General features: G+C 40.0%; 1 protein-coding gene across 1 annotated transcript; it reads right to left on the bottom strand.

Moving 5' to 3' along the window:
* Positions 1-6,516: 6,516 nt before the first annotated feature.
* cnga1a (cyclic nucleotide gated channel subunit alpha 1a) lies at positions 6,517-10,139 on the bottom strand (the record flags this gene model as incomplete). Its single annotated transcript, XM_079220000.1, has 6 exons — positions 10,102-10,139; positions 9,675-9,836; positions 9,483-9,587; positions 9,090-9,196; positions 7,539-8,149; positions 6,517-7,437 (listed from the first exon to the last, which is right to left on the bottom strand). The coding sequence occupies exons 1-6, from the start codon at positions 10,125-10,127 to the stop codon at positions 6,517-6,519; spliced, it is 1,932 nt and encodes a 643-aa protein (XP_079076126.1). The 5' UTR covers positions 10,128-10,139.
* Positions 10,140-11,700: the final 1,561 nt, after the last annotated feature.

Raw genomic sequence — 11,700 nt, 5'->3', positions numbered from 1 at the left:
TGAGTGTTTTCGCTCTGCTGTGCAACCCTGTTAGTGCTGATTGAAATTCATATGAGACACTGACAATTTTGAAGTTTTGTCCCTGAGGATATGTAAATACTGCCAAAAGTATGATGGGGGCACTTTAATAATACAGTGTGAAAATTGTGAATACATATTCATTGATTTAGTTCATATGAATTCATGGATATTCAAATGAATACAAATAGTGTGTATTAATCATTTTGAATCATTTTTTGACTTCAGTTTGAATTTTTCTGTGGCATTTTTCTTGCATGAACTGTAAGCACTTTTGAAACAGAGCAACATACTCATCATACACACTGGGAAGAAGCGTGGCTAAAAGCTTTTTTCTCTGCAATTTTATTTTTTTGTGTGAAACAAAACACAATTCCAATACCAAGCAACTGAATGTGAACACAGAAAGAACACACTAATGGTGCATGAGCTCATAGTGCTACAAGGGATTTGTCTATTTAATGCCAAAAAAAGCCGAAAAAGGGAAAACAAATCGCTTCGCTGTATCCACCTGTTGCCATAAATGATAATGATAATTGGTTCTTCAACGTCTCTGGATATATATATTTTTGTCAATTCCAGCCGTCTGTATTAATTTGCATGGCATGGAGGAGCATTAGTAATCTGCCTTCCTCAAGCAGCCAACTGCTCGTCCTCAGCAATGCATGTGAAAACCAAGCAGCAACCTCCTTTGCTCAAAAATGAAACCAACATGGAAGTACCAATAACTGCGGTTCTTTAAATGGCCACTTGAGGCTGGCTCCAAAAGTGAGTCAAATCCCCAAAGACCTCAGTGTAAAAATGGCCAACTTTACAGCAGAAATGAAAATGTTTACAGCCCCGTTGCCCATGTTTGGATTAGACGGGAGTTGTCAACCCTGTCTCCTAAAAATTACGTTCCCCCAGAACTAATACGCATTCCCAATTACGTTTGATCTGAAACGTATCTCCTCCCTGATTATGTTTGTGTTTTACGTATTACACATATGTTGATTATACACGTATAGGTTGATTAAACACGTATGTTGATTATACACGTATTTTTGTTTTACTGTTTTTATGTTTGTGTTTGACGTATTACAAATACGTTTATAATTGTGTGTTTGTGTTATTGTTTTCTTGCTTTATCTAAGCATATTTTAATTTTTATACTCTGCGGAGAAAAAATAAAAGAGGGGCGGGGTGAGGCCAGTGACAGCCGGCCAGTGAGAGCCGGCCGGCCCGGGCCGGGCGCCGGCCGCACCGGGAGGCGAGCACCGGGAGGACCGGCCGCACCGGGAGCACCGGCCGCACCGGGAGGCTCGGGGCTCGGTCTTCAGACGCTTGGCGTCGCCGTCAGGCCGTCGGTAACAGCCTCCTTCGCGCCGGCTCTGGTCTTCTTTGAGTCGGGTTGTTTGTGAATGCAGCCCAAAGTGTGTGATAAACTCCATCTAGTGCAGTAAACCACTGCGATCATCAGCAAACGGGCGGAAGGAGTCATGGGACCCAACATCCGGTTTTCAAAATACTAACTGATATGAATTTGTTCAGAACATTTCTGACCACATCCAAACATCTTAACTGTAACAGTACGTTGTGTTTGACTTATTACAATATTTCTGTAAGACCAGTACAGTTAAGATGTTTTAAAGTGGTCAGAAATGTTCTGAACACATTCATATCAGTTAGTATTTTGAAAACCAGATGTTGGGTCCCGTGACTCCTTCCGCCCGTTTGAATATTTTTCATGGAGGATTCTGACCTTGATGTGACCACAGAGATCCGAGTGTCTGCTGATGATCGCAGTGGTTTACTGCACTAGATGGAGTTTATCACACACTTTGGGCTGCATTCACAAACAACCCGACTCAAAGAAGACCGGAGCCGGCGCGAAGGAGGCTGTTACCGACGGCCTGACGGCGACGCCAAGCGTCTGAAGACCGAGCCCCGAGCCTCCCGGTGCGGCCGGTGCCCGGCCCGGGCCGGCCGGCTCTCACTGGCCGGCTCTCACTGGCCTCACCCCGTGCCTCTTTTCTTTTTTCTCCGCAGAATTTAAAAATTAAAATATGCTTAAATAAAGCAAGAAAGCAATAACACAAACACACAATTATAAACGTATTTGTAATACGTCAAACATAAACATAAAAACAATAAAACAAAAATACGTGTATAATCAACATATGTGTTTAATCTACTTATATGTGTATAATCAACGTGTGTGTAATACATCAAACACAAACATAATCAGGGAGGAGATACGTTTCTGATCAAACGTAATTGGGAATGCGTATTAGTTCTAGGGGAACGTAATTTTTAGGAGACAGGGTTGGAGTTGTACTGTGCCGTCCATGCCAAAATAGAAAAATGTAAGGTTCAGTCTTCAAATGCACCTAAAAATACCATCAGGACCCCATTAGGAATATTGTGTATATGTTTTTAAGACAGAATAAGCTAGCTGTCAAAACAAACAGTAACTAAGACAAAAGACAAGGTTGAAACACTGGCATGTGATGTATATTCCCACCCGTTTGACTCCTGTCTGCTTCATGAAGTGGGGTCATTATCTGGCTGTGGCATTGTTATGTGCGTGTAGAAAGTTGATTGTCTTTTGCTAATTACAATTTTGTTTTAAGTACATTTTTGCACGTCTCCCACTGCATATTTCTTGTGAAAATATCAGGGCAACGGGTGCGTAGGTTCAGCTGCAGCATCGTCGTCCACTCTTTTCACAGCTGCCTCTATGGTGTGTCAGAACTCGTGTCAGGGCTCGGGGCTATTTGCTTTGATCAATTTAACATGTATCCAGGGACATCAATTTATTTGCTAATGAAAGAGCATTGCTCTTCAAATATTTCATTATTAGTCCTTACCTCAGAGCTTCAAATTCCTTAGACGAATACCATGTGAAAGCTTTACTTTGTAGCTCATTGTAATGTAGTCTTTGTGTGCAAAGCCAGAGTGACTATTGACCACCAACAGATCAATTAAAGGCTATTCAAGGGCATAGTTGTGCTACAGAAACACGCTGACACAAATTCAGAGTCAAGACCGTTTGTTCTCTCCTAAAATGAGCAGTGTTAAGGTGTTCTACAGAAGCAAGCAGAACAAGACTTCCGAAGAAGAAATCTGGTTAAAATAGCAACTGGCATGCACTGAGCTACTGAGCGGCCCTGATTGTTTGAAGAAAGAGTGTAAGTTTAATAGCTCAAAGACCTGTGATCTTTTTATGCTTAAATTATAGCTGAACATATGCAAGAGTAGTAGAAGTTCAAAGTGGAGTAAGCTCAAGGAGATGTATAGATTCCTTCTATTTGCTTACACTGCAAAATATGTTGAAAATGGGCTTCCATAATATACAGAGCCACAACTGAAATAATTCTCCCAATTAACTCACTAGTAATCAGATATTTAGATTGTTTTGTCTTGCGCAATTCATTTGTTGAGTTTCATTGAGAGGGCACTCTTTGCTAGAATGGTGGATAAAGTCAGAATGAACTGAGTTGAGCAGCATTAACTATAAACTACACAATTGTATTACTACAAGTCTTTAACCGCTGCAAGTGTAAAAAATGACCTTCTTACACTTCTTTTTTTCTTTTTGCTCTGCTGCTGATGGTCAATACAGCAAAGACCCTCAGGCTTTAAATCCAGCAGAGAAATATCTCCACTGGGAAATCAGCAGAAATAAGGACATGTGCTCCATAAATTTACCGTGCCCGGTCTGTTAACACGTGTTCATTGGCTATTACAATTAAGTTCATGACAACATGGAACCACTATCTTCCACAAAACAGACTCAGGATGCAAACCAATTGGTCTCTGAAGTCAAAGTCTTGCCTCAGGTTCTTTATATAGGTCTCTCTCCAGTATCCTTTTTTTTCATACTAACATTGTTATCACTCTAGCCTAATTCTTCTCACCCATCATAGAAAGACATTTTAGCAACTAACTTAATGTCAGGCTTTCATTCTTGATGTTTGTCCCAGTGCAGCACTGCTCTGCTGAGATTTACTACATACTAGTAATATCTTCTTGTAGTTGTGGGTCCTCTCTTACCACTACAAAAGCTGATACATTGGATTGCTGATATCCCAAAAGCTGGCCTTATAGAGCACTGTATGAAACAAGTATAAAAGTCTTCTTTTTCCTCTTCAACATTTTTGTGAATGAAACCGACCACAAATGAAGCAGAACAGGATGTCCTAGTAAGCAAATTAACATTAATCATAAACAGATGGCATTCATCAAGTTTAATCAGTTCAGAGTGTTTTGATGAATGTAACTAAAACATGTACAAGCAAAACTTGCAGGAACAAGTAGCAATAGACATTGAGGATAAGAAAAGCAGAGAATATCACAGTGAATCGCTATCTGCAAAACAGTATAACAAACCACCTGCTGTCACTGTCTCTTCATTGATTAACCTGGTCTACTCCACCAATGCACCACACTGAGAATTGTACATTCAAAGAAAAGGACAGCAGCATGTTAGGGGATGCACGCAGCTCCTCCATTATTTGCAACACAAAATCAACATCTGTCTCATGCATTCAACTGTGCGAGATATCACAAATTGGTTGCTTTACTAAGTTTGGCTTTGTCAACGATTTGATTAATGAACTTGAGGTTGTGAATGTGGCTCTGCAACTCAGCATGAGTCACATGCTTAGCGGCTTTCACACTAGAGAGTAAGTGGTTTTTACTTTTATTCCATTAGACATTAGGCTTTGCATGGAAACTGTTTAGTTCAGTGTGGCGGGGATGTGTGTTTACATACAAAGCTCTGACAAGTGAGGAAGATTTGTGACTTTATCTTATCACACTTGATACCATGTAGCTTATCTTTTCAAAGACGAGATAAGCTACACGATATATAAAGCCAATGATCTGTTGATCTCTAGGAATCAAGACTCCATAGTCTATTAATAGCAGAGCCATCAATGCTGAGTGACCTTAAAATAGTAATTAAAATAGAATCATGGATTTGGAGAATTGTGACACCCCTAACAGAGCCACTCACATCTACCTAGGTCCCGGGAGTGAAGAGTTGATATTGATTTAAACAGCTGACAGTTGTATTGCCTTACAGCAATAACAAAACCATATACAGCTCTGAATCTGGAATTTGAAACTGAAATTGAAAACAGGGCTCATCAAACGAAATAGGTCAAACAAAGTCCCCTGCGTGTGGAAACCTTCAGCAAATGTCCTTAAAATTAAGGAGTTTGAGATCCAAGAGTTCAATTCCTTGTCCATATATTGGGTTTATTACTATGATTACTATATCTACCCTAGTGGAGCTAAAAGTGTGTAAGTGTTCATATCTGGTGTCTCAAGGAACAAATCAAGCTCGACAGGCGTCCTCTGTGTGCAGATCCTTCAGTCCACCACATGGCGTCCACAACTGTCTACAGTCTAAATGGGCTAGGCTCACCGTCACGTAATCCTCCAGCTCTTATCTCGTAGTAAAAAAAAAAAGAGACTTCCAGGTAAAATGACAACGACTGAATTTAACGCTCTCTCCCACTTTAGATGCACATACGGTGTAAAGTTAATCTGTTCCTTTTGGAAACAAGATGCTATGCCTCTAAAGGACAAATGTTGACAGGCTTGTACAAGAGCTGGAGATTAATTAAATGTGATGAATTGCTTTTGTGTTTTCTCAAGGAGGATGCACATTTATTTTGGCCTAAAAGTCAGCAAATGGAAATGGACTTCAGCAGTATGCCACGCTTTGTCCCTGGCCTTGGACATAATTGATAGTTCTGTGGAGGACCAGCAGCTTGATCTATCTTTTAACCCTGAGATCTTTGAGAGGGGCAAACATTTAAAACGACTGAGGTACAGTGGAAGCAATTAAACCAGAAACAGATAAAGACTACTTCCAATTTACAGCCACACCACCTCCTCCTCCAACTGTGTCTGTTATTATAATTGCATGACACCTTATAATTACTCTGTTCGAGCCAGGTTTCTGTCAAAACCACATTTTAATTGATTAAACATATTTGCATCAACCCAAAGTAATTTCTACATATAAAACATGCAGGATAAATAAGACTTGCCCAGAGTCACAGGAGGGCTTACTTGCAAATGCTAGAGCTTGTTATGGGCTTTGGCTTCATGAGGATCAAGTTTTCAAGAGTTACAACAAAGTGTACAAGAAATAGGCTGGCGGTGTTTTCGAGGGCTGTTAGCGATCAGAACAGAGGTCTCGACCTATGGAAATCACAATGAATAGGACTACTGAAGCCAATTTTTTATTACAATTGAATATCAATTTTGTCGTTGGCAAAATGTGTCCATTGAATTACTGTTGTTCACTTTATTATATACAATGGCAATATCTTCTAAAGACAAGTTCCAGTCGGTATTTCAGCCAGTCTGGTGTCATTTGTTTTGCCCTTTACACTGTTTCTGTGGGTCATTTAGGAAAAATTCCAGTAAGATTTCATTGTGAAAATTATTTGAGTGTGGCTAAATAGAAAAGTACTTGGTGTTTTACAGAAACTATATGGTTTATTTTTTCTCCTCTTCTTCCGCCTCTTCACCCTTTCCTTCTTCGTCTTTTTCCTCTTCCTTCTTTTCCTCTTTCTCCTCACCCTTTTCCTCTTCTTCTTTTTCCTCCCCTTCCACTTCCGCTTCCACCTCTTTCTCTTCCTTTTTCATCTCTTCTTCCTCTTCATCCTCGTCTTCCACCTCCTCTCCTGTTAGGTGCTCCAGATCTGCGATGCGAAGTCTCAGAGCCTTGTCAGTGGTCTTGTATTTTCTCAGTATCTTCTTCAGCTTGAATTGCATCAGCTCCATCGCGTTGTACACTTTGTTGACGTTCTCCTCCAGCTCCTTGGCCTCAGGCATGATGTTAGCGGGGTCCAAATCTATCAGATTATCTTTCATCAGGATCTCCCGGCCCTTGTCCTCCAGCATGCCTTTGGCATCCGGATACTCTAGCAATGACTCCATCAGGTCATCCTTGGACAGGCAGAAGAGGTCTGAGTATCCGATGCTGCGGATGTTTGCTGTTCGCCGGTTGCCTGCTTTGCTGCCTTTAATATTAAGAATACTGATCTCACCAAAATAGCTGCCACTTCCCAACACAACAAACTGTGTGACGCCATCATCAGCAACGACTGCAAGTTTTCCATCTTTGATGATGTACATCTCACGGCCGATATCGCCCTTTTTGCAGATGTAGTCTCCAGGGCTGAACACCTGTGGCTGCAGCTTGAGTACTAGCTCGATCAGTAGGCCTGCCTCACAGTCTGCAAAAATACGAACCTTCCTGAGCGTGTCCATGTGGACTTGGATGGCGATCTCAGCCTTGAGCTTGTCTGGAAGATACCGCAGGACCTCTCTTTCGTCCTGTGCTTTGCCGTTATTCCACAGATAATCAAACCACTTGATAACTCGCAACTCAAGAACCTGGTCAACCTTCCGGACCTGTGAACAAAAGGAAAGCACAAACGTATAAACGTATAATCAAAGGACAGATTATTTAATATGTTTTGTTCCAATTATTTGAGTGTAAAAATGAGGTCTACCTGCATGTACTGCTTGATATTGTCAATTCGGGACTGAAACTGAGCTTGGGCAGCATTCATATTGGAGATCATGGTGGCAATGTTTCCTACAATGGTGGCAAAGATCAAGACCCCCACTAAAAAGTCAATCACATGGAAGATAAATTCTGAATCAAGTGCTGGTGGTGGCGTTTCCCCGATGGTAGTCAGGGTGAGTGTGGACCAGTAGAGGCTGAACGAATACTTCCTACCAAACTCCCCAAACGCAGGATTATCAGGATCATCCAGAGCCGGGTAAACCCAGTCGTCAGCACCAAAACCAATGTATTTGGAGAAAGAGAAGAAAAAGCAAGCATTCCAGTGGATGATAATGAGGATGTACATGATCAAGTTTCCGATGCGGAAGATGTTGGGGTAGTTGGTTTTAGTTTCTGTCCTTGTGAAGAACTCCAGCATGCGGCCGATTCTCAGCAGCTTGTTGATGCGGATCTCTGGGTAGTCGAGGCCGAGGAATAAATAGAGGAAGTCAGTGGGCAGCATGGAGATAAAATCGAGACGAAACTGGAAGGTGCTGATGTAGCGATCACGTAGCATTTTCTTATCTTTCACCATCAGGCCTTGCTCAAGGTAACCTGCATTCAAAGAGATAGAAGGTTTAAAGACAAAATATGTTCAAGTTTTTTTCAAGTCAGAGAGAAAAGTATTCCCAAATCTCCACTTAATTATATACAGATGATCGTGATGGAAATTAATATTATCAGGCAAAAAAAACAGTTGGCTGCATCTGTGATTATCTAGGCCTCAATCTAATCTAAAGAACATAACTATTCATGCAATTTATTGTTCTTAATGTGCACTTAATTTAGATCCATTTGTAAAGAATGTTTCTCACATTATAATTATTTTTTATGTTGATCAGTGTCCCAAAAGAATCAAATCTATTGTGAATCAGATTTGTGAAACAATGGCAGATTATGTCCAAAAAGGATAAATAGTGTATATCTGATGTGTTTAAATTAAAGGGTTACTTCACACTATCTTAATTCATCCAACACACGTTCTTGGTCACTGTAATCAATGTTCCTGTTCGTACTGACTCTAACACAATTACAGTGGAAGCAATGGGGCTGAACAAATTGTTGTTGTTGCTGTATGTGCAAAAATGCATTTTCAGCAGAAGCTAATATGAGATGAGACTAATATGAGACTTCAGCAGTCAATTTAAATTGAATACATTTGTAGTTAAAAGGTCTTCTATTTTGTATACCCTCTTGATTTGTCCAAGACTACTGAAACTTCGTCTTATTGATAGCTGAGCTTTAGACTGTCTCTTATGTTCTTAATTGTGTTTCTCAGGGATAAAAGAGCCAGAGCAGGTGCACGTCATTGCTTTGAATCTACAACTGGACTTTTCAACCTATCTGACAATAAACTTGAACATGAACTTTACATGCATTATCAGGATCAGGAACAGACAGTAATTTCATCATTGCACATTTGGGTATTTTAGAAAAATGTTGGGAATTGATCGTTTAACAGATTTTGATTGGGAGGCTTGGGTCAGCTGTTCACCTGTTCTGGTCCTGAAGAACATATCAGCCAGATAGATGATGTCTGAGGTGTAGTCCAGAAGAACCCAGTACATGATGTAGTCATGCTGCAGCTCCTCAAAGCAAGCCCTGATTTCAGGAGAAGAAAGTAAGCAGAAAATGTGTTATGCAAATTTGAAATGTTTAGCACCAGTGTATTCACATTGAATAAAATAACTTTCCTCCAGCTTTTGAAAGAACAAGGATATTTCTCTGCAGAAAGTCAGTGCTACAATAGCAATGATTTGTAACAGCTGGAATATATGACACTATATGACACACATAACACATTGGAATTGAATACAATTGTGTGACTCTTTGACCTGCAGGGTAATTGTAGCGTTAAAAAAAAGAATCACTGGTTCATAGAAAGCACCTGGCTATGATCATGGTCCAGTTGTACATGACTGGTAGTGTGATGATGAACAACCAGTTGTAATACAAATTCCCAGCAGGATTGATGACAAATAACTCCTTGGGCCTATAGAAAGAGAGATAGAAAGTGTGCAATAAATATATGAAAGAAAACAAGTTGCCCTGAGGAAGTCACTCTGAATGATGCACTTACTTGTCTTTGTCCTTTTCCTTTTCTTTCTCTTTTTCCTTTTCCTTTTCTTTCTCTTTCTCCTTTTCCTTTTCTTTTTCTTTTTCTTTTTCCTTTTCCTTTTCCCTCTCTTCTTTTTCCTTTGCCTCCTTTTCTTCCTTTTCCTTCTTCTCCATCTCCTTCTTTCTATAACACACATCAATACCTTAGAGCATACTGTTCATACTATAAAGTTTTTTCTTTTTTAAAGAAACATTTGCATAAAGGTTTGTCAATAACACAATTACACTTTCTTCTCTTTCTTCTCTTTTTTCTCCTTTCTCCTTTTTTTTCTTGTTAAAATGATTAATTAACACATTTAATTGGCCTTTCTGAAATGGGGAAAACATAAAAGGGAAACAGTTTAACAAGGGATTCACTCATCGCTTGGGGACTCCATAATCACACTCACTCTTCATTGTTATTGCTGTTATTCATGTTGAGCAGGCGATGAGGATTTGATTCAGACTCACTTCTGGAAAAAAACACAGCACGTTACACATGAAGTTAATTAACTGTCTCACTTCTTTATTATTTGAATAAAAGCTCTTTGTCTGAATAATGTGTCTTTGCTTACAGGTCATCCTCGCTGGACTCTTCCTTGTCTGTGGAGAGGTGTGATTCAGTGTGTGGCGGCACAGTGAGGTTAGGGAGGGGGGTGGAAGTTGCCATGGCTGCCGATCTGTTCAGCCTGGAAAAATAAATCCAGAGGGGAGATTTTGTGAACGGTTGACGAGATTAAATTCTCGTACATGCTAAATTCGTCTCTGCCAACATAAGCATAATAGACCCTCAAATTACCTAGAGCGGAAACTACGAGTTCATTATTTGATTATTCAATGGACAAAAGAATTGTCAGCAACAACTTTGGTAATTTATTAAAAAGCACAAATTTCAAAAGGGGAACTGCTATCGGCATCTCAATTGTGAATATTTGGTGTGTTTTTATTGTTGACAGTAAACTGAACTGACAGTAAAGTTTCATACTGTTGCTTGGACAGAACAAAACATTTTAGGAAGTCCCCTTGGTCTCTGATACATTTTGACTATTTATATGGCATTTTATTGACCAGACAATTAATCAAAAAATGTGTTTGCAGTCCAAAACCAGTTCGCAGAATTGCATCAAGTGAAAGGGAAAAAACGCTGTAACATATAATGTGGTCGTACAAACAGCAACAGAAATATTTCCCAAAACGTAGCAATGACTCTTATTGAACTTACCTTGTCCCCTTGTTAATGTAATGTAAAGTCCATTTTCCTTTTATCCTCTTGTAGTTTTTTTAAGTACTTGCAACTGGCCACTCACAGCAGATGTATTGGAATAATCATTAGTTTATTATTCAAATAATACAAAATGCAGCTTGACAAGTGTCACCTATAAGCATTGAGTCTAACGAATATATCATAGAGTCTCAGTGACCCTGATAAGGATTTGTGGATTAGAGTTGGCTGAGAGGAGAGAGTCACTCGCCCTCCTTATTAGTCCACTCCAGTGGGAGATGAGATTTGTTGAAGTGCAGTCTGGAAAACCTTCAGTTAAATTGCTAGCAAAGATCCAAAACAGTAAAAAACATTTTCTGTTGACTTTAATTTTCTTATCTGTGACAGGTTACTTTCCTGATAATTTGTGGCACGCCAGAGGATTTAGTCTGCTTGCACACACACACACACACACACACACACACACACACACACACACACACACACACACACACACACACACACACACACACACACACACACACCAGCATCTTCTGCTCAGTCAGCACCCTCAGCCATATATCCTGCACTGATCCTATTAGATCGTGCCGGGCATTACAGATTTCAGATCAGGTGGCTCTGGTTCCCTTTACATGAATAAGAATCATGAGAGTGAAATTAAATCTGAACCTCTATCCCTGTTAAGTGGTGCCTCCTAACAACAAATCCTCCAATCCTATCCTTCCTATGGTTCAGTAGCACTCCCTGTTCGCTGATGTTTGCAGTTTTATCACAACGCCACTCTGCT

This window comes from Taurulus bubalis, assembly GCF_910589615.1.
Source record: "Taurulus bubalis genome assembly, chromosome: 6".
NCBI classification, from domain to species: domain Eukaryota; kingdom Metazoa; phylum Chordata; class Actinopteri; order Perciformes; family Cottidae; genus Taurulus; species Taurulus bubalis.
Note: the sequence above shows the minus strand (reverse complement) of the source record. Positions and strands in the feature narration are given on the sequence as shown.